Genomic DNA, 25,180 nt, shown 5'->3' on the forward strand with positions numbered 1-25,180 from the left:
GCGCGCCCAATATTCTTCTCCGTCCTCAAGCTCGGAGTGAGACTTGGTCACGGTATCGCGAGAGGTTGCCGTTCGTCGGTGACATATGGTAGTGCGGGCCGGTATAGAGATAGGATGGAGGTAAAGGTGACAGGTGTTGGTTGTAGGAGCAGATGAAGCGTCGGGTAGCTGTAGGAGAGGCGATCGCGGGCTTCAAATGAGCCCAACTAGCTTATTGTTAGAGCTAATAAGCTGTGAGTGGCGCACGGAACAGGACTGAGTAAGGCAATGGAGCCGGACTTGGATAGCAGCTCTGTACCGGTCGGTGTTGATGTGCGAGCTGTATCAGGTGGAGTCGATAAAAGCTGGGGCCAGGCTGCGGACGAATGGCGCGCTCTCGCACCGAATGTATGCAAACGGTCGGCCGCGATCGGAAAATGAGATGGTTGGGCGTGGAGGAGGGAGAGAAGGAGGAGAGGTGGTGATTGTGTCGCGCTTGGATTAGCCTGATTAATCAGTTGATTGGCTGGTAGACTTTGCGCGAAGAGAAAATAGAGACGGCAGCGATTTGTGAATTTCGAGGTTTCGAAAGGTCGAGGCCATGTGAATGCCCTTCGGTAGTCACTGCAAATAGGTAGCGTACCTCGCCTATCGATGTAATCCGACGTACTACTACGTAGGTACGTAGTGAATCCCTTCTGTACTGAACCCAAGGCTGAGGCATGCAATAGGACAATAGGGAGCGGGGACACAATGCCAAGGTTTCTCCAAAATGCGAGATGCACTGTGAGCGATACCCGAGTAGGTACGTGCCGCCGTACCTACACGCGGTACCTTGCATCTATCTGTACCCTGCCTACCAGGTACATACCTACCTAGCTACCTACCTATAAGCTTGCAAGAGACCGCTAACTGCTTTCAACATTTTGAGGGAAGTGGCGTCTGAGGGGATGGTGGTGTCACTGGTGTACTTTCTCAGTTTCATCTGTTGTCAGTGCGTTCCAATGCGCGCCCCATCCTTAAGCGCGCCAAACGGACTGTGGCAGGGATTACTTCCTCATACATTTTCTGTTCACGCTGATATTTCAACTCTCCAACACATGCTGCGGTACCTGGGCCTTACAATTTCCACTGCATCTCGAAGATACACCGACCACGCGGTAAGCTGCAGAAATTTGCTATTTAATGTTTGCCTTCTTAGTACAACGTGCCTTTTGCCTTGAACGGCTTGTCCACTTGTGCTTATCTGTACTATCCGCACCTTAAATACCGACTAATGTTCTTATCTGATCCCTCACAACTTCTGTTCTGCTCAGTGAGGTCCCCCTTTCCTTCCATTTAGCGGTAACTATTCCGTCCACCGCCATATCTTCTACCACCACCACCACCACCAACACCACCAACACCTCCTCCGCCACCACGACCTCCGCCGTAGCCACCACGACCCTGATAGCCACCTCGGCCTCCACGATGACCCCCGTCAGCTTGACCGTAGTAAGAATTGGGCCCAGGTGGCGGTGGTCCATAATTCTGGTGCTGATTGTATCCGCCTCCACGGTACGTGTTTGGTCCTCGACCATCATTCCCGTACCCAGCGGGCGGCGGCGGAGGTGGAAGGCCCATATCGAATCCAGGATGCCCTGGCGGCGGGGGGTGCCATGACGATTGGATTGGTGGTGGGCCAGGTGGCTGATTTCCATGTTGCCCATGCCCATAGTTGCCGTTGCCTGAGTAAGACGGCGGTCCGCGATCTTGACGTCCTTGCCCGCCGCCGCCGGGAGCGTAGCTGAAGTTGCCTCGACGACCGCTATCATGGTGCCCGCCGCGTTGAAAGGGGACGCCGCCGTAGCCCCGGCCGGACCGGTTCGACTTTCCTTTGAGCGTGTCAATGTCGTTACGGTCCAGGGCCGGAGCCGGAAGTTTGACACCCCGAAGTAACATAGATTTGTGAGGGTGGGAGCTCGATGGAAACGTGTACCAGACCCTGCCTCAAATGTTAGTCTACAACCCCATCAATTCTGCAGTTGCGGTCTTGGCATACCTGAGAGACCTGTCGTAGTCAAGGTTAGGCATTTCTCCGCGCTCCAAAGGATATACCAATTCTCCGTGCGGCAAATAGTCTGGAATCTTCTCAACGTTACCAGCCAGCCCGTCGCTGGTCCGCGGGTTGAGCTTCAGTGTAGGTGCTCCTTGTTTCTTGGAGTAGAAGCTAGTCGTGATCTCGTCGTATAGTTCATGGTGGGCATCTGACAGAAGCAGCACGTCCCTGCCAACACCGTTTCGTGCCTGGTCTGCCGCACTCAGAAGAGGATACTTCTTTTCAACGGCAGCTAATAATCTCGGCATCTCGATGAAAGGCAGAAGCGCCACACCCTGCCATGCCATCTTCTTTCCGTTCAGATCGATCTCAAACTCGGTCGGGTAAAAGTCAATGACTTCGCTGTCCTCATTCAACATCAGGTCGTGGAAAACTTCAGGCAGCGCACTGCGAGAAGCGGCTGGCATCACACTCATAAGTTGCTCAAACGGCTTCGAAATGCGACCCTTTTCAAACCGCACATCCATCTTGTCAAGATCAACAAAGTCCGCAGCAAAAGGAGCGTAATGGTACGGGTAGTACCACTCCCAAGACGGGCATCCTTGAAAGTAGTAAAGAAGAACCCATGACAGGCCCTCAACGTAGGCCCTTGCAACCTTGTGACGGAACTCATGGTCGTTGCGGTCAACGTGGAACTTCTGCTCATAATACCGATCAGCATATCCCTCCTCCCACATCCTAACGTGATCTACTGCAGCTTCCTCGGCAGCAGACGGCGTGTTAGGGCCCGTCACACTGGCAGGGGTCGAATCGGCCTGTATTGCCGCGTCCTCGGCCTTACGTTTGCCGAGTACAGACTTCTGGTCTGCAGTGCTCGGAGCTTCTTCGCTCGCTTTCTCGCCAGAGTCAACTTCTTGGCTAGGCTCCGGCTTGGACATCAGGTCCTTAAGTTGCTCACGGATGGCGCTTGCAGCGCTTTTGTTGGCAGTGTTGGCGTTCATGTTAGACGAGCGGCCTACCACCATGTCGTGTGTGATGCCATTTGGACCTCCTGCAGCCGGGAACAAGGTCAAGCCCGCTGCCGCGTTGTCAAATTGCTTCGGCTTGGCAAACCTGGGATTGCGCTCTTCCTGAAGCTTTCTCCGTTTGAAGTTAGCCTCTCTTCGATCTTCTGTCTCCTTCCTTCTCTTGAAGATAGAGTCTTCTTGCTTCGCCAGACCATTCAGGATTAGCTGAGCCCGACCCAGATCGACGTGGCCGTCTTTGACCACATAGCCGCCCATAACAGGTAAGTTGTCCTTCCAAATGGCTGTCAGAGTGTCGATACCGTTTTCTCGGATCTCGAGTGCTGGCAAATGAGGCAGAAAGTCGTTGCCCACAAAGCAACACATGAAGACCCAGTCGTCAATGGCTCTTTCCAGATCGAAGCGGAAGGGCAAGCCTGGGACATTGAGCTCCGCAGCCAGATACTCACGGAGGATAGAAACGTGGAGCCAGATGAAGGGCTTGAGAGCGGGACCCTTCTCCTGCTCATCGAATTCGCCAACCTTTTCTTTGGCTTGTCCACGACAGGCGCGAGCCTCGTGCCCCTTCTGTCCGCACAGCTTGCACATCTTGGCCTTGCTATCTTGAAAGAAGACATCCTCACGCAGAACTCGGAAGTGGGGCTCATGAGTTGCTAGACCAAGCATGATCAAATCTGCATCGAGACCGTAAATGACGTGGCGGGTGTTTGGATCATAATCTGGAGAAATGCGCTGAGACCGCACAAAGTTCATGATCTTGTGCTCTCCTTCCCCGGGGACTGTTGCATCAGAAATGATGATTTTAAGCCTAGCCCATGCCGGATCCGTGTTCAGCTTGTATGCGCACCAGTATCGCAAACTCGCCGCTAAGATATCCATGAAGGGAGTGCCGGGAGTAATGGAGTTCGAGTCGAAGGCCTTCTTCGTGACGCTTTCTAGGCTGTCGTTAGAGACGATACCACCACTCTGCTGTTTTAACAGCTTGAGAAGTTCTTGTTTATCCTCCTCCTTCTCCTGAGCTTCCTGTGCGGATCGGAATCGACGAGACCGTTGTTGATTCATCTTGGCACGAGGGGCGACGCCATCTATATCGTATGAGATTAGTTACGATGCCAGCAGAGGATAGAATAGGCTAAAAGACAGAGTAATAATGGGGCTACTGACCGACAGCAATCATGAGTAGCTTTCGCGGACGAACCATGTTGACAACACGATCCGTGTATTTGAAGACCTCCAGCATCATCTCCTCCTCGTCCTTTGGGGCTGGACGGTCCTCGGGGTGTGAACAAGGATGGACAATACCGTTCATGTCGAGATACAGGTTATCAAGTTCCTCGCCGTTAGGGTTGGGCCCCATGGTGTCGACGGGAATCTCGGAACCATCCTCCATCTTCACAGGCTGCTCCTCGATGACGGGCGAGATGATCTTCGGGTATTTGTTGGAGAGCCATCGGAAGGCGGCTGGGATACCCATCTTGAAGGTTGTACAAAGGCGGTATCTGAAAAAGAAGCTCGGGTTTGCTTTTGTGTCAATTTTTCAGAGCGTCTCGTCGTTGTAAGACGGTAGGCGAGGCGAGCTGAAAGCTCTTCTGTCGCAGTATGGATATGTTGCAGGGGGCTTTTGGCGCATGGATGCTTCGGTTCCGCAGCTTCAAATGGAAGTCAAAGTCGCAGTGTTACGGTCGTGATTACTGGTTGAGAGATGTGATCGCTGAAGGAGAATGTACGCGTCGTGACCGCGACAAGGCGATGAGGATAGGTAGAAGCAAGTAAAAGAATATGTAACCTTCTCTTCTGGGAATGGCAGAAGAAGAGAGTGAATATAATATCTCTGGCCGGAAAAAATTCTGGTCAGAAACTTGGACAGAGGTTGTTGAGCCTGGTGGTTTTGCACCTGCTTAAAAGTACCTAAGATCCAAGGTCGTGATTTTCGCAAAACGCCTAGGGTGTGCAATGGAACGAAGAACCCGTCGTGCATTGCGCATCGACCCCAGAATTGGATGTTTCAACACTGTGTTGACGGACTGTGAAGAGCAGCTGTGATAGTTGCTTGGCAGTGCTAAAAAGGCGAACACTTGTGTGGCTCTACACACGTTCGCACTGTAGATATCCAAATTTGCGTCAAGGGAATCAGGGACCAACCAAGCTCCGCAGGTACCTAGCACCACACGCGTACCTACTTGCCATTAAAGTGGTATCCGTATAGGTAGTCTTGATTAACAGGTATGCTAATAACCATCACCTTTGGCAGCATACATTCTCGCTAGATGCATATCTGTCACTCATAAGCCACAATCGGGTGCTGGCAGTTCGTGTTTATGATGCATCTAGGTTCCCTAGTAGATACTACCTATACTAGGTAGGTAGGCGGCATCCTGATTCGTGGACACCTGTCATCGTACAACACGGGTCCAAGCTCTCAGCCAACATTGCACACTTCACGAGCCCTGGCGGATCGGATCTCCTGATCTGGATTGACAATTAACTATTACCCCCTCTCACAGCCTCTACCTCTTTTTTTTTTTTTTTACACTCGCCCCATGGCATTGTTGTAGCTTCCAATGGCCGGCGCTTGACGAAACAGCATGTTTTCGATTTCCACTGCTCCGGCGAAGCAGTCGGTCGGTGAGACCATCACGGTTCTGAGTGGCCGGCTGAGTTCGGCCACCCTGCTTGAGGATCGTCGAGCTGCTATACTTGGTCTGCGTAGCTTTGCCAAAGATTTCCCTGCCTCTGTCGCTTCTGGGGCTCTTCGCAGCCTCATAGGCAGTCTCAGCAACGATGCCGAAGACGTCGACACCGTCAAGGTAGTCCTCGAGACCTTGCTAATGCTATTCAGCCCCAATGAAGACAGCCCAGAGGCCTCGGAGGAGATCGCTCTATGGCTCGCTGATGAGTTCACTCAGCGCCAGGAGAACATAACCCTGCTTCTCAACTTCCTCGACTCGGCCGACTTTTACTCGAGACTCTACTCCCTGCAACTCCTCGCCGCCATCCTATCTGCCCGAACCGAGCGAACTGAAGAGTGCGTCTTCACAGCACCTCTCGGCATTTCTCGTCTTGTAGCTGTCCTCGACGATAGTCGCGAAGCTGTACGCAACGAAGCCATCAACCTCCTTATTTTCCTCACTCCCTCGTCGACCGACATTCAGAAGTTAGTTGCCTTCGAAAACGCTTTTGACCGACTTTTCAACATCATCTCCTTGGAAGGCTCGCTGTCTGAGGGTGACCGTGTTGTGGAGGACTGTCTGATTCTTGTCGCAAATCTCCTTCGGAGGAATCCCTCTAACCAGTCTCTCTTCCGGGAGTCGGGAGGTATCCGTCGTTTGGCCAACTTGCTGGAAGGTGCCGAAAAGGCCCAGCGGGAGGATGTGGAGGTTGCTGCTTGGGCGCAGACCCAACGCAATCGGAACATCTATGCACTGTTGGCTGTCGTTCGTCTGTTTCTAGTAGCAGGGGCTGTTGGAACGTCGCAAAACCAGCTCGCCTTCTGGCAACACGGCTTGTTGTACAATGCCCTCCAACTGGCCTTCAGCCACGTAGCCCAGCTTCCAATCAAGGCAGAGGTTGGTTATCTCTCCCGTCAACTCATATTTTCCCCCCTGTTAAAATTGTGATTGCAGGCTCTAGTCACCTGCGCCGACATCATCAGGGGTAACCCGAGCCTTCAGGAGGGATTCGCCCAGCTCCAAGTCTCGTCGCCCCTCGAACCTCCTACGCCGAATGAAGCTGGCCAACCGAAAGGCGTTGTCAAAGTCTATGTGATCGACGGCCTTTTGGACCTTACACTCAGCGTGCAGGATTCAGAGGCTTTTGATCTGCGTCTGGCAGCATGCGACTGCCTCAAAGCTTACTTTCATAGCCACACTGACATTCGTTTGCACTTTCTGCGAAGGGCCATTGAAGGACATAATACCGGGGCTGATGAAACTGCCAATGTGCTGACAGTGCTGCTGCGGCCCTCTTCCGACGCCGCCGTGGCCAACCCCTATCGTAGTTGGTTCGCTGCTACTATCATGTTGCATCTTGTTTTCGATAACCCTGAGGCGAAGAGCATGGCTATGGCCGTCACCGAAGGCGATGCGAAGAACGGTGAAGAAGTCGTCACGAGTATTCAGACCATTGCTGCGCATCTCATTTCCGGATTGAACCGCGAGCAAGATAGTCGAGTTGTGGTAGGGTATCTGATGCTGCTTCTTGGTTGGCTGTTTGAAGACTTGGACGCCGTCAACGACTTTTTGGGGGAAGGAACCAATACTCAAAGCCTTATTCAGGCCGTGAACCATCCATACCCATCTGGTGACGTTGTTCAGGGACTCTGCGCTATGCTCCTGGGCGTGCTATACGAGTTCTCGACCAAGGACTCGCCTATTTCCCGGGCTGACCTTCACAGCATACTCGTCTCGCGGATGGGACGCGAGCGGTATATTGACAAGCTGACCAAGTTAAGAAGCGATCCGCTCGTCAGAGACTTTGAAGTGATTCCTCAAAAACTTGGTAACTCGGGCTCAGGCAAGCTGCCCGACGTGTACTTTGATGCTACGTTTGTCGACTTCTTCAAGGATAATTACAGCCGCATTATCCGTGGCATAGACCGAGACCCTGGACTGGAGATTTCTGTAGTCTCGAACGGTATTCAGAAGGGGGTTTCCCGGGAGCTCGTTGACTCTCTTCGAGCACAGTTGACCGAAAAGGACCACGCTTTACAAGAAGCGCAGGTCAATCTCGAGACGATTAGCCGGCAACTTGGCCAAGAACAAGCCGATCACCGGCGGACTCGAGAGACAACTGCGATGGAGTTGGCAAGAATAAAGCAGATGAACGAAGGTATACAAAAACAGCACGATGCAGAGCTACGGTGAGTACTGTTCTCTTTCATGACGGCTGCTAGCTGCTGATTGCTTGGCTAGAAATCTTCAGAGTCGAATTGCATCTCTCCAGGAAGAACATCAAAGGCAGGATGACCTGGCCCGAAGAAGGACAGAATCCCAGATCGCAACACTCGAACAACAACATAAAAGACAACTGGATGACGTCCAAAGGAATGCTGCTTTTCGAATTACGTTCCTGGAACAAGAGCTCAAGAAACAGGCCGACCAAGCCGAACAGACCGCCAAAGTACAAGCTGCCTCGCAACAGGAGGAGCATCGCAAACAGCTAGAGCAGGCGCGCAAGACGGCCGAGTCAGATGCTGATCGTGTCCGCCACCGGGCAGAGGCCGACATGGCAGACCTCAAGGCGACGATCAGCCGACTCGAGGTTGACCTCATGAAGGTGAGCAAGCAACGTCGACAGTGGTTTTATGCACAAGACTAATGGTTCTACAGGCCAAGAAGTCAAAGGCACAGGAACTACAAAGCGTCCGGGAAGAATTGGAGAAAAGGTTACAAGAGCAGGAGTCCTTCGTCACCAAATCTGAGGCACGTGTCGAGCAGCTTGAAAAAGACCTGCGTGAGATTCGGGAGAAGGCAGTCCATGTAAGAATAAGTCCTTGCAATGTTGGCCGGCGAAGGAATCACTACTAACCTAGTTTCCCTAGGGCGAAGTTGCCGTCAAAAAGGCCGAGGAAGACAAAAAGACAACCCAAAACGAGCTTGACGATTTACTTATGGTATTTGGCGACCTTGAGGAGAAAGTCGCCAAATACAAGGTCAGTAAACCCTATGCGGTGGTTGATTTTCAGTCTGGACTAAGGCAGTGCTTGTGTAGGCAAAGCTTGAAGAACTCGGAGAGACCGTCTCTGACGGCGAAGATGATGAAGACGACGAGGAGGAAGATGGCGATGAGGAGTAAGAGAACAACGAGAACGGGGATGACAATGAAGCAAAGAGCGAAGTCATGAATTACTCCAAAGCATAGCGGCCTTATGCGCAGAAAGCCGTCCATATATAAGTATCCGAATCATGACCGACAACTGATATTACTGATGGAACCTTGTCCATCGGACTCATACTAGGGCCTTGCATGTCTTGAAGAAACAAAACACAAAGGAACGTGAAGTACGTGGTCTATGAAGCTGTGCCGTCCGCTTCCATAGTCAAGGCAAGCGGTCGAGCCATCTGGTTTTCTCTGGTCTTCATAAAGTCCTAGATGTCCGAGGTGGCAGGACGCTCGGTAGGCTTGTACTACGTACTGTGAGATTAAACGGTCTATGCTTGGCAATTGGCGCAATATATTGATTGGCATTGCTTCTGGTCCCATCACTTTGAGATAGACATGGTAAACAACACCACGACAGGCCTGCGGAAGCAACTTGCCGTTCCATAACAGTGACAAGGGCTACATCTAATCCGGTCTCCTCACAGGATGCCCACAACGGACCATGCCTCAATGGTTGCTTTGGACAGTAAATTGTTGCCAGGGGAGGAATGTTCTTATCTCAGCCTCCAAAGCTGCGTCTTCGTCTCCTGAGTAGGCGCAGTCCACGTATTGGTGATGGTCAGCGCGCGGGGGTTGTTTTCGGGCGCCTTGAAGACAACACGACCAGAGATTTCGGCCCCAGCCTGAGCACCAATGTTCTCCTCGAGATACTTGCTCATCAGAAAACCCTGCTTCCAGTGGGTGTCGGGACCCAAGGGCCCGGTGGTGAAGGCTACTTCGCCGGGCCGGGTCACACCCGTCTCGCCAGTCTTGACCTGCAGGCCAGCCGGGATCGTGTCGTTGCGAGAAGTAGTAAAGAAGATGTCGAACCAGATCAGGAAACCATCCAGCGATGGGATATCTTTAGATAACGTCATTTTCCACTGAGCCTCAAAGTCGAGGTCTTCGACCTTGACGGTGTGCAGATCAATGTACGAGATCTGCGAGAGGGTGCCACAGATGCAGTCCTCAGGCATAATCTCGATACGGGCTTCGTCGTAAATGCCAGCCTTCATCGACTTCATGTCGAAGCCGTAGACGTCGTCCCAGAAGGTGACGAAATCAGTGACGTATTCAGGGTCCGATACGGGGGCCATCCAAATGGTCGAGATGCTCGGGGCAATGAGACCGTCGGGCTTCAGAAAGCGGTCCCTGGCGACGAGGACACTATTCATCATGGCCTCGTAGAGTAGACAGTAGCCCATCCACTCACTGATGATGATGTCGACCTGGTCGACAGGGAGGCTGATGTCTTCGACTCTACCTCTAATGCAGGTGACCTTGTCTGCGAGCCCATTGACGAAGACGTTCTCCCGGGCCTTATCGATGATGTCCGACTTGTCAACGGCAAAGACCTGCTTCGCGCCGGCTTTGGCGCAGAACATACTCAAGATACCTATGATGTAGTTAGTGATTGCTTTGCTTAGCCGACCTGTCATTCACCCATTTCTGGCTCAGACAAACACTCACCGGTACCGCAACCAATGTCTAGTACGATCTTGTCCTTGAAGAGAGACTTGTTGTTATAGACGAAGTCGCGGTATGAGTCAGTCCGGACCTTATCCTTTAACATGGTCTCGTGGATATCTTAAGAGATGATCAGTAGACTGACCAGTACGAGCAAGAGAAGACAAGCGAGCAAAAAGGTACCGTTAGCGGCGTAAGACTCCCAGTAGTACTGAGATTCGTCCTTCCGAGCTCCCTTATTGTCAACGTCCCGCGAGCTATCGTCTTGTGTGGCAATAGCAGTGTCGTCTCCCCAGCGTTGATCGAGGGTCTGCTCGACAGCAGCGCGGTAGCTGGCGAACTGCGATTTGAGCTTCTCGAGCTCCTCTGCCAATTGGACTTCCCGCGAAGAAGACGGCTTAGCGTCTTGCTGGATGGCTTCTGAATGCTCATCGCCCAGGTCCAACTCGGTGAGTGCCATTATCAAGGCATCATCCTCGATGACAGGCTTCATAAAGCGATCATCAGCAATGTCATCGGCGGAGATGGCTTCGGGCAAGGTAGCGCCGTCGTGAACAAGTTGACGAACTAATGGAGAGCGTTAACGTCCCGTATCGTCTTGCCCAATGCCTGGCGTCTGGAAAAGAAATTGGTAGGGTGGGGGATTACTAAAGTTAACAAGTTTAACCGTGCCAAAAAAGTCGAGGCCGAGACGGCGACGGACAGCGAGGAGGTCAAAGTTGTGCTTCTCGCGACAGTGCTGCAGCATGTCGTTCATGTTGTGGAAGACTGAGTCGTCGAGCAGAGAAATGAATGCTACAGTCTCTTCCTCCTCGGGCTCGGCGTCGTCCCAGTCGGACTCATCCGATGAGCCATCAGACTCGGCGAAGCCCTTGCTCTTGAGTCCGTCCTGAACCATGGCGATGACGAAGAGTAATTGGTATCTTTGTTTAACCCGTCAGCCATTTGGCGATGCTGTTAGGATCTAGGAAAGGCGGTATTATGATGCTCACCTGTTCCCGCTTATTCTCGTTATAGAATCCGGGCGTTTGGTTCTCTAGCTGGGCTGAGTTGATCCCACGTTCAGATTACAAGCCTTGCGTAAGTGAGTGGGCAAGTGATAGCACGAATGTGAGACGGATTTTTTTATTTATTTTTTAACCCTCCTAGCAGTGTGGGACTGTGCTGGGTCCAATGTGCTTCAGATCTAGATGGCGCAGATCCAGGTGCGGAAAAGGGCCCCGACCTGACTGTTGATTTCAAGGTGGAATTTCAAATATTATTTTATTCAAAATCTTGCTTTCACATTTTTCCTCCTTCATCTTTTTCTTTCTCACTCTCCTGGATTTTCCCCCTATATTATTATTTTGGTTGTATTTTGGGGGATTTTCGCCTTTGCTTTTGAATTTAGAGCCGAACTCGGCCAGCAGGGAGAGGGGAATGGCCCAACTCAGCCCAAGACGTGTGTGCTCTTCTATCCGAAGGATTGATGAATTGTCATTTGCCTTCATGTTGTTGCCCTCTCACAGGCTGGCCCATCTTACTATTTTGTGCGCTACCTACCTACCTACAACACACAGCCGTGCAGCCGTTCGAAGAGGGCCAATGGGGTGCTTTACTTTTGATAAAGGCATATTCCCTGCATCGGCTCAGTAGAGGAGCCACGACCTACCGTGATACCAACTACGATGTAAACTGGCGACTGAACAATTCGCTATAATCAACCCTGCTATTGTTATCACTAAGTATGATTCTAGCTTCAAACCATACCGGACCTTTTCTCTCTCTTGTCTGTTTCCTTCTTGTTCACACTCCTTGGCCCAAGACATGCCTATACATGTCCCCACTCCACGCGCTACTAGAGATGTTGGGCTATAAATTTGCATCGCAGAGTATCGTAACTCAGCCCCCGCCCCCGATCTTAGTCCTAGTAGTGCGGCACGCCAATGCTCTGCAAGATAAGGTTAACAATGCTGAGGAACCCCTCGCCAAGAATGAATCCCTGCGGACAAGATGCATTAGTCGCGCGTCTCATCCTGCGCAGTTTCCAGATGCACTTACCGAAGCCAATACAATTAACGGCGTGCCCGACTTGCCTCGTCTTGTGATCCAATACCAGCTGAGCATACCACCAATAGTCCTGGCCAGAGTGAAAGATGGCACGTTGTACATTCCTAATGCCAATTCAGTGCCTGTGCATTGCCTCTGCATCATTGCAATCACTTACCGACTGCCACAGCAATGCCTCCAGGTACAAGCGGCCGCCACACCTGACCGACCGTTGTCGTCCGAACAATCGTCGTCACGGCGAAGATGATGCCAAACCCAAGCGCCCACTCGCGAGCCATGGGTGGCAAACCTTTGCCAGTGACCAGCCTAGCCGTGAATATCCATACATATCCCGTAGGCACCTGGAATAAATCACCAGGAATGGTGTAGACCCTGGTACAGAACTTGTCAGTGGCCTTCACGCAGAAGGACAAGCCTGCAAAAACAGACCACGGCCGAGACTCACGCTGTATATAACTGATACACGAAGGCACTGACAATGGCGCCCGCTGTCGCTCCAATTACCTGACCCCAGAATTGGGCGTTAGGTGCGGCCCCGAGGAGATGACCTGTTTTGAGATCTTGCATGAGATCACCCGCTTGCAGGGCACCCTAGATATGTCAGCTTGCATCGCATAGAGGCTACTCATAACATGTACATACTGCTTCGGACTATAGCAAAGATTAGCAACGAGTCGCACAACTAGTCAGGGGTATAGTCGATTATGACTGACCACGGCACCTGCCACCAGATTGATCAACACACTCGACTTGTGCGACTGAGGAATGATGAGAGCAAAGAACAGCTGCGCAAGTTTGCTAATCCCAGACACAGGGTTAAGATCAGTCTCGCCGAGTGCTCGGACTCCCATGATGCTCAGGAGAAGTGCCATAAGAACAGCGACGACTGTCGCGTAAAGCGGAACTAGGTCGCCAAAGACGATGTGGATGGTCGCGATACAAAGCAGTATGGACAAGACGAGGCCGACTCCCACAAGCTTGTTGCTGATTTGCTGCTCCAGTGGCGCGTCTGCCTCATCCAACCGGAAATTGTCGTTCGTCGACACTGAAGCTCTGCGAAGGAGGCCTGATCTTTGTGTTGCCCCAGGCAAAAGCCTAGTGGCACTTGTTGCCTCCTCGCCCTCGTATGTGTTCAGGGCGGAGTAGCCCGGACTCAAGCCACGGCGAGTGCCCATATATTGTTGCCCTTCGTCGACAGCTTGCTGCCAAAGCCCCTTGAGCCCTCCATTGCGAACACGGCACGCCAGGGGCCGGAAAGCGATATAGCCAAGGCTGACGATGGCATCGGCAAGCATGATGGCTAGAGAGACCCACACAATCCAGCCTTTACTGCCAGTCTCCCAGTCGTCGATGGAGCCTGGGGCCCAACCCCGATACTTTGCCAACGGAGACAGCACGCCCCATCCGATCATCGCGCCAAGAAGCATGTGCAAAGTCGTCTCGGGGCCCATTATGATGCCCTGACCAATGTAGGCCGGGCTAGGATTCAAAGTCCACAACCAAACACTGGCAGTTTTGGTACCGAAGATGGGAATATTCCGAAGCTCAGGGAAGAAGTACGAGCAGAGCGTGTAGAAGCCCGAGACACCGAAACACATCAGCAGTAGTCTCATGTTTCGCGCCCAGTGGTCTGGTGTCCCATTATCTGGTTCGCCGATGTTGGCGTTCTCGGGGTCCGTGATGCTTGCAATGCGGCTATGGTCAGACTCTGCTGCCGAGTCCGACTTAGCATCCTGGTTCGGGACCAAGCTTGCGAAGCCTCCTGATACGGCGTCAGGCCCAGCCTTGCGCGTCTGACCGTGAAGAACCCCAATGAGCACGGCTGTACTGAACCCGCTAGGAAACCGCAGCCTCTCACGGATGATAACCTGCCGTCGGCTGGTGCCATTATTTAGAATGAGACTCGCTTGATGGCTATTTTGCGACTGACTTACAGCGGAACGGCAAATACGACGCCAAAGTAACAAAGGCCCAATGACCATAGAATCAGCTTCCAGAGAGGAATGATCAGGGGACCCTGTTCCTCGGGGGCTAGAAGATAATTCATGGCAGGGATCTGGATTTGTTAGCTATTGACCTGGCGTGTTTTCCCTCCATCTCGATGCATGCAGCCGGCGGAAGGAGATAGACATAAACCTACCACACCAACAAATCCGCAACCAAGCGGCATGATGGCCATGCTTCCTGCTACGGTCTGAACGAGCACATTCTCTACAGGACTGAAGGGAAAATGCAGGTGACGAGAAAGCGCCTTGAAAATGCCGAAGCCCATCAAACTGGCCGGCATCGTCATGGTGCTTACCCAACCAGTCTGCAGGCCAAAGTACATATTGGAGAAGCAGATAACCAGGCCAACCAGAAGCCCCACTAGAATGCCACGAAGAGTGAAGCTGTGGCCATGGATGACGGGTCCTTGGCTGAGTGCATCCTCGGTGTTGGTAATTTGCGCATGTGGAGTGCTAGGTTCGCCAACATCGCGGTCATCGTTTCCGTCATCATTGTCGTGGTATCCCCGATCAGGAGCCATGCTTCCTTCTTTGCACGGCAGTTGCTCACGCTGCGATAGAGAATCAAGAGGTCGACCAAATGTCGCAAACCCGAGGCCGATTGCTCGATGGAGAAGAAGGGGAGCGCCGAGCGCTACGGACTTGCTAGGATCGATGCGACGATAATGGCGGCGTGCTGACCAACCCGATGTTTGCGGAATTGCGGAGGGAGTTGCAAGTCAATTACGTAAGGCAGCGTGAAACAGTGTTGTCGAAGCCCCTCATTGAAGCACGAAGACGATACGGAATCCTCAATCGGGTCCTTATCTCCCGAATCCCCACGTACATGCCAAGTGGAAGCGCGTCTCGTGGACGCAGACGTAACTGCTTTAAGATTCCCTTCATCCTTGTATCTAACGCTAATCCGGGTCCGGTGCCGGCCCGGGCAGAGCTTGGTATGTGAGCACATACTGGACGGTGACGTAATTAGGTACTGCTGGATTGTCTCTGCTTAATAAGCACACTATACTATACAGTTCATTTTCCTGGGAACCCACCCCACCCACTCTCGTTAACGATGCCCGGTATTTCTCAAGTCCGACCTTCGTAGCAGGTTACCTATGCATATTGCGAGGCCAATGCCTTGTAACATAGCCACATGGGAATACTGCACTGGCCGCTGACCAGCGAGCAAAGCTCTTCCCGTGGTCACTCCTAGAATCCGAAGTTATCGAGCAACGAACTCGAATCCGGCTCCTGGAAGACTGTCGGATTCGGCTGTTTCCCCAGCACACCTGATCTTATCCCGACGTGAAGACTCGACATAGGCAAGTCTGCCACCACTAGCGAACTACGACGGAGCAACATCTTCAGCGGGTTGGCTTCGCCGCCTAGTCCATTTGCCGTGCTGGATGCTGGTTTTAGAAACTCCCAGTTGCGAACTGCGCATTTGTCAGCTTGAGAATTCACTCGGCGCAGCCATGTGGCACATACCCAGGTCCAGACCAAGAAGATCGCAACCCATACGGTCGTAGAGCTTGGCGCTGTGGAGGACAAATTCCCACTCGACGCGAGGAGTAACCTTCGACGCCCCACGGAGGGTTTGAAGTGTCTTTTGCCGTAGCTGCGAGTACAGCACCACCAATGCCGGGTCGTCCGTCAAGAAAAGTTTCGACCTCATGTCAGGCGCACACGGCGTTTCCACCAAGGTGTAAACGGGGGACTGTAGTGAAAGGCCCACGTTAGAAACAGCGACGACTCTCTGTTTACCTTACCATGGATTGATGCGGGGGCAACTTACAATGAGAGCCCTTACCGCCATATCCTTACGATTCAACATATAAAAAGCCCACGATGCAAGCCAGCGGTTGCCCTCTTTAGCTGCCACAGCGAGGACCTCCTCTTCTAACAGCTTTTTCAAAACTGGACCGTGGTCGCCCTCATATACCCGTGCAATTGCCACGGCGAGCTGAAGGTCCTTGAGCTGATTCAAACAGACGCTGACAGCGTCCTGCAATTGGTCAGCGAGCAGAAAGAACGCTGCTGCATACTCTACGCGCCCGAGGCGTTGTTAGCACCCGATGATGTGTGAACCCGTTTGTTACTTACCAAAACGTCGCTTACTGAGCAAGGCGTAGGCATTCTTCAGAGCTGTTGTCTGCCACTTGGGCTCTTCAAAGTTATTGGCCAGCAATTTTTGTGTTGCCCCTTGCTCTTTATTCCAGTGAGCCATACGCCACAGTCCCTGAAGGATTGTCTTCTTCTTGAGGGCCAAATAGTAGATGCTACAATCCACTGGGTTTTTCATGTCGCTCTTTGTGTATTCGTTGCGGGCCACATTCTCAAATTGCGCACGCTAGGAGTAACATTAGCCTACCATGTACCAGTCGCTAGCCGAGCAAAGCAGTACGCACCAAAGCATTGCGGTCACTGAGCCACATGAACATGCCGCTCTCTCGCGCATCTTCCCACCGCACAGTGCCGTGGCATTGTTTGGTAACAAAGTCGGTGAGAATGTCTTGGCTGGTTGAATGGTAAGCCCAGTTGATTTCTCGCCACGACATCTGCATCTCGCTTGTCCGGCCCTTGCGAAGGCTGTGCTGGCGGAAAAAGAGCATGAAGCGCGCGCCATTTTCATCCAGTGACCTGCGCTGCTTTTCCACAAGCCCAACACATTCAACAATGTCCGCTAGTTGAATCTGCTCGTGGCCCGACAACTGCTGAAGGCTGACCTTGGTCAGACGTTCGTTTATGGAATGCGCAATGTCCTCGCTGAACAATTCATCCGCCTCGTCGCTGGATGCTTGAAGGCTAAAGTGGGACCCCAATTGAGCTTCTGATGCTTTCGTTGCCTGTCAGGAATGTCAGTGGGAGATTCTTCTTCAAATCATCATAGCAATAGATTTCTCCCCCTCCCCCATCTTCACCCACAGAAGCTACACGAGCAAAATAGAAAAGTATTTACCTCGTTCATGTAAAAAACTGCTGGGTCTAGGCCCAAATAGTCATCAACGCTCTCGCCGGCAATGAGGAACTTCAGTGTTTTGTGCAGAGACATGAGCACGGTCCGCACTATCGTGTTCTTACCCGCCAGGATGCACTGACTCAAGAATTGTGGATGGAAAACCGGCAATGGCCCGTTAAACCTCTGAACGGCTTCGAATATGTCCCAGACGCCGTTCTTCCGGTGCGGAAGTTGCAGGCTGTTGATCAGCGAGCTGGATAAGTCGTAATCTCTCCCGTGAACAAACATCTGATTCCCGGAGCCAATAACGAGATGTCCATCACCTAGCCACGTGGAATCGCCTATAGGATGAGGCGTGAACTCACGAATACTGATCTCCCGAACTGCAGCCCAAGCTGGCCCCTTGTTCAGATAGTCAAACCGCATCTGGCAAAGCAAAACTACCTTTGACTGGAAGCCGACGGCAAGAATCGATTGCGAATCTGGTGTTGAAGTCCAGTCAAGGTCCTGAATGGTGTTGTGCGTACCGTAGTCCTGTGTGAACTCAAGTCGAGCGCCGCCAATGTCCCAGATAGATAATTGTGACCTGCTGGAATCGACGAGCGCAGCTTTCTTAAGAGTGCTACCGCTAACGAGAGCCGGCTCTGAAAGGCCTGTCTCAGCTGAGGATGTGGAAAGCCACCCAACATGGTTTCTCGTTTTGTCAACTCGAGCTGTCCAAAAGTCTACTCGGCCGGTATGAGTGTAAGATATGGCGATGTCCCTGGCAAAAACATCCAGGAAGCCTGACGTTACCGGCGCAGACCCAGCCGGATCAACGGGAAGCATGTACGCGATTCCTTCAGCATCTCTCAGCTTGAACCTACAAAATTCCCGGATCGATGTCTCGTCTCGACCCTTGGAGTGAGCCTCAATACGCCCATGAGAGTACTGAGGTAGATTGACCTCCCATACAAGTCCTTCCTGCTCCGAGGTAATCGTGGCAATCTGGGCAACGGCATAGTCCTCCACCCTCTGTCGCGGCAGTATCAGGAGACAAAGCGGTTTCCCTGAGACTTCGTATGGCTGGCGATCCAGCAACGTTGCTTTTTGTGGCCGACAATCCCATAAAGAGACGGTGTTATTTTCCAGGAACATGACGAAGCGACCCTTGCGTAGAACACAAATACGATGAATATGAGCATTCCCCGCAATAACGCTCTGGCGCAAAAGGCTAGTCCTGCTGTCCTCAGCATGCGCCCAGACAATGCTTTCGCCCTCCTCTGTTCTAGACACAACAGCTCTACCACTGAAGTTCCGAACCATTTTCTTGATGGGTGCCGAATGGCCGGACCAAATACAGCGGCGAATCAGGCGGTTCTCTTTGTCAACGGTGTCGAGGAAATCTACCAAGCTCGCTTCGTAGACATGAATCTGGCCATCAAAGTTATGGGCTAACACACGCAACATCCCAGTCTGTCGGTCGCAATAGCTCTGTACCTGAACGTGCTGATCAGACCAAAAGTCGAACAGATGCGACTGGAATTCAGTGACTTTGACAGCAGTGTTGGGCTTGTTCATCCTGCAGCCGACGTCCTCGAAAGCGTAGACGACCATGTTTCCTGCTCCATCGAAAGCAACACACAGCTCGGGGCTATTATTTGCAAGAGCTATCAAGTTCTCGAGAGCGTTGTCACGCTTCCCTTCTTGAACCGGACGGCGTTGAACCGTTAACTCTGTTGAAGCTGTAATCTCTCTTCCGTCAATGACGAATGCAAGTAGTGGCGCTGCAGTAATGGCAGATTTGAGACTCTGATCCCGAAGAGACGAGGATAAGTCGATAGCTCCCCATAGATTCATGTGCCCCAAGGCATGCGTATCTGCGCCGGTCCAAACGCGGATTAGATTATCAGTGCATATAGTATAGAGTGCGTTTTCGACGGTTTGCCCGGCATGATAGGGCTTTCGCCATCGAAGACCAGTCACGACGTCCGGATGGCGCAGATAGGCCAGGTCGAAGCGTACATCTTCGGCTCCATACGTCAACCGGCGCCAGACCTTGACTAGGCTATCCTGAAGACCGACCGACGCTATGTATGCCGAGTCGTAGGAGAGCTCTGCAAGCTTAAGGGGGTTCGGGACAGGTTTGTTCCATAGTTGCGCTGGCACGTCGGTGGTCAGGTACAGGTAAAGGGCGGAATGGGCAACAAGGAGCTCTTCAGTGCCACCCCAGCTCAGTGAGATGCCACTGGCGGCATAATGACCATCGGGGACTGGGAATGATGATTGGAGACCCCACTGGAGCGCAGATATTTTGTTAGCTGTTGCGTACAGGCTGGCGAAGGACAATAGCGACAGGAGAGAAGCTGCGGGTCCGGCACACCTTTAGCGCATCTTCTAACTGTCCGAATGGTCTGTAAACCCTCACGACGGAGTCGGTACATGTGGCAATCTTGCCTGAAGATTCGTCGAATGCTACGGCCTGCAAGTGGCTCGGATCGTCGTCGTATATGGTCTGGAGAATAGTATCAGAGTCACCGAGAATGGTGAATGCACTGCCAGTTATGTATACCTGCGTAGCCAGTCGTCAGCGCCATTTGCCATCATAACAGCGATGGGAGGAGCGAGTGCAATGATCCAGCTGCTCACATTGAAGTGTCTCGAGCCCCAGAAGCCCGTCGTAAGAGCTTGAAGCCCAGACCTTGGCCTGCCAGGGAGCACTGCTCTCATCCTACTAGCAGGATAACCGCAGCAGCATTGCTCAGGTGGGTGGCAGGGCGCAAAGGCAGAGGTGATGCAGTGTTGGTTGTGTTGTTTGGATGTCGTCGAATGCCGTAGTTAGAGTATGCCTCGGAGCTCTTGGTCTAGAAAGAGGTGTCGAGCTGTACGAAAGGTGGATGAATGCAAGTGGAAGGGTTTGGGGGGAAATGCGGTTTGGGTGAGGCAGGTAGCTCAAATAATAACGTAAGGTGCTTCAACTACGACTTTGGAGGACAATTAAGCGATACGTACCTCTACTCATCAAGGCGCAGAATGTCCGATGACAGGGGTCAAGCGGCATGTCGCCATGCAACGCCCGCGATAAGATAAAGCATCCTACCTAGCTGTCTGAACATTGACGCCAGATGATGCTGCGGCACCTCTGCTTGGTCCTTTTTTTGCCCTGACAGCAGAAGTACGCTCATCAGCTTCACAATCTACTTCGAGGTCTCTCTAATACCAAAGAGCTTCTTGAGCTTTTAAAGTAGCCGCGCAGAAACACAAGGATATTGGCTAACATTCACACAATCTTTAGACACAGCAAAGGACCTCGTGCAGTTGGAGGCTTGGCTATTGCGTCCTTTTGCTTTAGCTAAGCTTAGGTACCCAGGCAGCCAAGGTATTGACTTTGTACCAAGCTATTGATGTCAGAAATGTCGAATTGCGAATAGCTTCTATTCACAGCTCCTACCAATGTGCGATAGAGAACCGCCTGGTTATACTTGCCAGTGGTTTCCAGTAATAAAAGTAAGCAAATATTTGGAACACCCAATATCATGTAAACCGTGATCGTTGAGGCCAATGCCCGTCGCCTTGTCCATAAAAGAAAAAGGAAAAAGCATCATCATCCGTCACCCCCCTCTACCCGACGCCTCTGGCCTACTCTCATTCCCCGCTCGTCGAGTCTCTGCCAAGGAGAGTTTTTGTGCCTGTGCGAAAGAAAGTCTGCTCAGCTGACCCGTAGGGACTGTAGGTACGCTCTTGTTGTAACGCTCCCGGAGCTCTCGCTCAAACGGCGTCGGTAGCGGCGCGAACGGTGTCATGGACGGTAGCCTGACAGAAGACGCCATACCGGTCCATCGCGTCGGCGTATCCATGACGACCCCATCGACATCAGTCGCGGAGCCGGCGCCGTCGTGATCCTCTTCTTCAGCCGTTGGACCAACCTCTTGTATCCTAGAAGCCCTGAGTGACATGCCTCCACTTCGCTCATGTACTGCCCTAGAAAGTGGCACCGCGCTGTGGCTGAGGCCAAAACCAGCACCTCTCCGAGAACTTGCAAAGTTGGCTCGAGTGGCCATTGACTGTTGTGACATGGCAAAATCCCTATCCCCTTTCCAATGAAGCAGAAGCCGCCGTACCACTTTCTTCCTGTTCCTTTCCCGGACATCAAGTGCAACGTATTCGCGGCTTTTAAGCTGTAGCAAAGTCGACTGCCACTGGCTCCAATAACGAGACTCGAGCGTTACTCCCCAGGCTTGTTCGGCACGGGTTTGCATCCCTGCGTGATCCTCTGACATGCTCTGCCACTGCCCAACCCACGCGGCTGTCAAAAGCCTGCATGCTCCCCAGTCATTGCTGCTCTCGTCTCGCCATGCACACAGCATACGAGTGAGACGATCCCGGTTCATCGCATTGTGATGTTGGTGAGTCTCCCAGCTGATATTACCATGAGCGCGAGTGGCAATCTTCCACCGACTGAGATAGCCTTTGGTAAAGGTGGCCTTGACGTGTTGCCTGCATCGCGCATATGATTTTCGAGTATTGGACCTCCAGGAGGCCTTTGAGCGCCATGTCTCCAACGCATGCGTAACACTGACATAGAAACAGCCGCGCTTCGCCCACATATGGAGGCTTCTATTATGGGCAACGTCGACATGCCATGACTCTAGGGCCTTCTGAGCGCATTGATGCACGGCGAAACGTCGCGAAGTTGCGCTGATCTTGGCAACCGCTATGGTTTGCTGTTGCCAGTTTTCTAGGACCTTTGTCTTCAGCATGCGATCTGAAATGTTTCCGAAGTAGCTGCCCCCTCGCAGCGATCGAGGCAATTTGCGGCCAGTCTGATGATGATGGTTGACAGAGCTTACATCGCCATAGCCGTTAGCTTGGCCAAGGGATGGTGGCGTCCGACAGGCGCTTTGCCACCTTGACAAGGAGTTGCGAATCAGTCTTACTCCCATCCTGGCCCTGAAAATTTCGACCCGCGTTTCCAGATACCACTGGCTCAGTGAATCGCGTACGATGTTGAAGCGACGGAATGATGAGACGTTTGTATGGTGTAATGCCACCTGACGGTGCCATGCCTTGATAGCTTGAGACTGCTCGTGTCTCTGATGTAGGGTATCCGAATGCGTGTGTAATCTCTGTACACCTGCGCACGCTGATTGCCATTGTTGCAAATAGCTATTTAGGGAACGGGGGGGGTTTTGAGGTCGATTATCAGTCGGGCAGGAGGCGAACCACTGAGTGAGAAGGTTCTGAGCAAGTTTGCGCTGAGCATGAGCTGAGGCATAGTGCTCTACCACACTATCTTCATCGGCTCGTGTGAGCCAGAGGGCCATAAGACGAGCGGCGAAAACGCGGCGGCCTTTGAACCTAGTCTCAGCCGCCACGAGCTCCCACGAATCGAAGTGACGCATCCGCAGGATATGTCTCCTGGCCACGGCTGTTCGTTCGAGCCTGTCCAGGGCATGCTGTTTCCAGTGAGATATTCCTCTGAGGAGTAAGAGATACCCGGCCGCTTTTCCTGCTTGTCGTTCCAGTAGAGCATATCGCGCCTCCGCTTCCGGGTCTTCCTCTGGTTGTGGATCGACTACTTGTACCTCTACGTGATATTCGCCATGTTTATCAGAGTGTTTCTTAGCTGACTGTTCTTGCTCGGCAGGTTCGACAGGTTGTTTGGTGACAGGTTCCTGGGTGACAGGCTCCTGGGTGACAAGTTCCTGGACAGCAACATCAGGTTCAGGAGGCTTTTGAACATCAAGTGTGTGCCCAACCGGCTCTTCCACCATGGGCCCAGCCTCAGACTGAGCAATTTCGCCTCCGTTTTGAATCGGTCCAGTGGGGCTATCGGGAGGCAGCAGCCAGTTCACCGTTCGCACAGGCTTGGACTTGACGGAGAGCGCTGGCGTCTCATTTCCGTTCTTCACTGGACGGGCGTTAAGGGCTTCGACAGGCTGAACCGTTGTGTCGCTTGCGCCACGTTGCTCGTTGGTACCGGCGAGTGACTGGTGGCTAGGGTGGGTTTGCTCCGTGTCCCCAGCCGTAGAGGGCGTATGGTTCTGTGGTGATTTGATTCGTCTAGCGGGCTCTACGTTCAAATGGTTCGGCCCCGCACCCGCGTGTGTCAGCCTTGGGGGAGATGCGGAATCGTCCAAGTGGTATGTCTCGGAAGGTTGTGAACGAGGGAGAGATGCGAACTCTTGCCGTTGGACTGGCTGGAAGACCGGGTGATGCTCTCCAGGAAGATCGTCCAAAGATGCGCCAGAGTTTTCATCGGTCGCCGTGAGGGCTGGTGATGGCTGGAAAGACCCTCTGTTGCCAGGGTCGTCGTGATAATCCGGGCCATCGTCGTGGTCTGAGAGCACTCTGGAGCCGTCGCTGCGACTGTCAAACTCGAGTCCGATGCCCATCCTGGACAAGACGGCACGAAGTTTTTCCAGTAAAGATCCATCGCCGCGCTCGCCGCCGATCCGGAAGACGAGGCGGGAAATGTGGTGGTCTTCCTCCGGATCGACACCGTAGAGCGGTAGGACAGCATCGTATGCTTGGAACAGTGCGTTTGTTGCCAATCGTTCGCCCTCGGGAAGGAGTTCGAGGTTCTCCTGCGCGGCCGCGACGACATCATGCAGAATGGCGATTTCTACGAGTTTTTTTGTCAGTCGCGTTGTGTTTGTAGTTTTGTATTTCGCCGGACGCGTATATAAGCCGAAGCGCACTTACCTTCGTCACTATAGTAGGAATCGGAGCTTTGGACAGACACGAAGCTGGATATGCCGTCATGGGGAGCCAGCGCTGGGCGATGCGGCAGCGACGGCATGTGAACTGAAGCCAGGCTGGGAGCATAATAAGGTGATGGTAAAATGATTTGCAGTGGTGATAGTAGCTGGGTTTGCGAATGCAACCGTAGTCCCGTCGTTGATATCAGAATCCAAGGTTGGGGTAGATGTATCGGAAGCCAAATATGCTAAATACATTTGATCGCGACAAAAGCGTGTCGTTGGCAAAAGCGAAAAAAGAGAGGGAAGGGCGTGTATCAGCCCAGAGAAAATTATGATGGACTTTAATGGGATGGGTGGGTGTTCAGTCGCGTTGCAAGAGATGCAGCAAAGTGCTATGAGAATGGGGTTCAATGACAATGAAGGTGTGGCGCTTTTGAGCCTGCCATTTCCACCGCGCGCGAGTAAGTTGCAGGGGGATTGCAACTCTGCCGACGATGAGGGCGAGAGCGAAGGTCGAGGAAGAAGGGTCGATGGGGGTGAGGTTCGAGATCAAAGACGGCGAACGGGGCCAAGTATTCGTCAAGCTCCCCGACCTCCCGTTTTCTCTCACCTGGCACTGTCCCACCAGGCACAGTTTCTGTTTATTTCGCGTCCACGCTTTCTGCTGGGCGGTAAGCAACCCGGCCTCTAGTGGGTACGCTGTTGTTGACTAGGCTGCACTATAATCCTGGTATCGCGACGGAATCTAATTCGCCAATGAGCTGCACCCTGTGTCAATGTGCCCGGAATGTCTACCTAGGTAGGTACCTACACTACCGATCTAGGGCCATTAAGCAGGACACTCGAGTATTCTCTCGCTCTCTTTTTCTTTTCTGGCTACAAGCATAAGACCACCAGCCACAACCCCTCTTGTACCATTCCTAAGATAACTCAAGCCTCGCCATCTACCTTTCTCCATTGGATGCCTTTTCATGAGGTGGATAGACAATAGCACAATTCACCCAGCTTTGCACAACACATATCCTCATCTTGCGTCGTACCGTATCTCATTCATCCACTTCACGGCTTGGTCTCTTGAAACCCCATAATTAAGACAAAGAAATCCAAGTACCATGGTCCGCCCGCGGCCT

The 25,180-nt window shown here is 52.5% G+C and overlaps 6 protein-coding genes across 6 annotated transcripts; 1 reads left to right on the plus strand and 5 right to left on the minus strand.

The window, feature by feature from the left end:
* Positions 1-1,317: 1,317 nt before the first annotated feature.
* On the minus strand, positions 1,318-4,516 carry GLRG_07290 (XRN 5'-3' exonuclease; the record flags this gene model as incomplete). Its single annotated transcript, XM_008097975.1, has 3 exons — positions 1,318-1,963; positions 2,021-4,127; positions 4,207-4,516. The coding sequence occupies 3 exons, from the start codon at positions 4,514-4,516 to the stop codon at positions 1,318-1,320; spliced, it is 3,063 nt and encodes a 1,020-aa protein (XP_008096166.1).
* Positions 4,517-5,627: 1,111 nt separating this feature from the next.
* GLRG_07291 (uncharacterized protein) lies at positions 5,628-8,835 on the plus strand (the record flags this gene model as incomplete). The annotated part of the gene is made up of 6 exons (XM_008097976.1): positions 5,628-6,608; positions 6,666-7,900; positions 7,953-8,316; positions 8,370-8,519; positions 8,582-8,692; positions 8,752-8,835. The coding sequence occupies 6 exons, from the start codon at positions 5,628-5,630 to the stop codon at positions 8,833-8,835; spliced, it is 2,925 nt and encodes a 974-aa protein (XP_008096167.1).
* A 581-nt stretch (positions 8,836-9,416) lies between these two features.
* On the minus strand, positions 9,417-11,266 carry GLRG_07292 (methyltransferase domain-containing protein; the record flags this gene model as incomplete). Its single annotated transcript, XM_008097977.1, has 4 exons — positions 9,417-10,297; positions 10,372-10,488; positions 10,552-10,935; positions 11,017-11,266. The coding sequence occupies 4 exons, from the start codon at positions 11,264-11,266 to the stop codon at positions 9,417-9,419; spliced, it is 1,632 nt and encodes a 543-aa protein (XP_008096168.1).
* A 1,008-nt stretch (positions 11,267-12,274) lies between these two features.
* Positions 12,275-14,944, minus strand: GLRG_07293 (OPT oligopeptide transporter; the record flags this gene model as incomplete). The annotated part of the gene is made up of 8 exons (XM_008097978.1): positions 12,275-12,349; positions 12,409-12,521; positions 12,575-12,789; positions 12,863-13,008; positions 13,060-13,068; positions 13,131-14,295; positions 14,352-14,473; positions 14,558-14,944. The coding sequence occupies 8 exons, from the start codon at positions 14,942-14,944 to the stop codon at positions 12,275-12,277; spliced, it is 2,232 nt and encodes a 743-aa protein (XP_008096169.1).
* A 673-nt stretch (positions 14,945-15,617) lies between these two features.
* GLRG_07294 (WD repeat domain-containing protein) lies at positions 15,618-20,076 on the minus strand (the record flags this gene model as incomplete). Its single annotated transcript, XM_008097979.1, has 8 exons — positions 15,618-15,844; positions 15,897-16,125; positions 16,204-16,454; positions 16,512-16,758; positions 16,817-17,254; positions 17,368-19,644; positions 19,730-19,918; positions 19,996-20,076. The coding sequence occupies 8 exons, from the start codon at positions 20,074-20,076 to the stop codon at positions 15,618-15,620; spliced, it is 3,939 nt and encodes a 1,312-aa protein (XP_008096170.1).
* An 881-nt stretch (positions 20,077-20,957) lies between these two features.
* Positions 20,958-24,148, minus strand: GLRG_07295 (uncharacterized protein; the record flags this gene model as incomplete). Its single annotated transcript, XM_008097980.1, has 2 exons — positions 20,958-23,971; positions 24,052-24,148. 2 exons carry the CDS (start codon positions 24,146-24,148, stop codon positions 20,958-20,960), a joined length of 3,111 nt encoding a protein of 1,036 aa, XP_008096171.1.
* Between the last annotated feature and the right edge of the window lie 1,032 nt (positions 24,149-25,180).

Source organism: Colletotrichum graminicola, assembly GCF_000149035.1.
Source record: "Colletotrichum graminicola M1.001 genomic scaffold supercont1.30, whole genome shotgun sequence".
Lineage (NCBI taxonomy): Eukaryota > Fungi > Ascomycota > Sordariomycetes > Glomerellales > Glomerellaceae > Colletotrichum > Colletotrichum graminicola.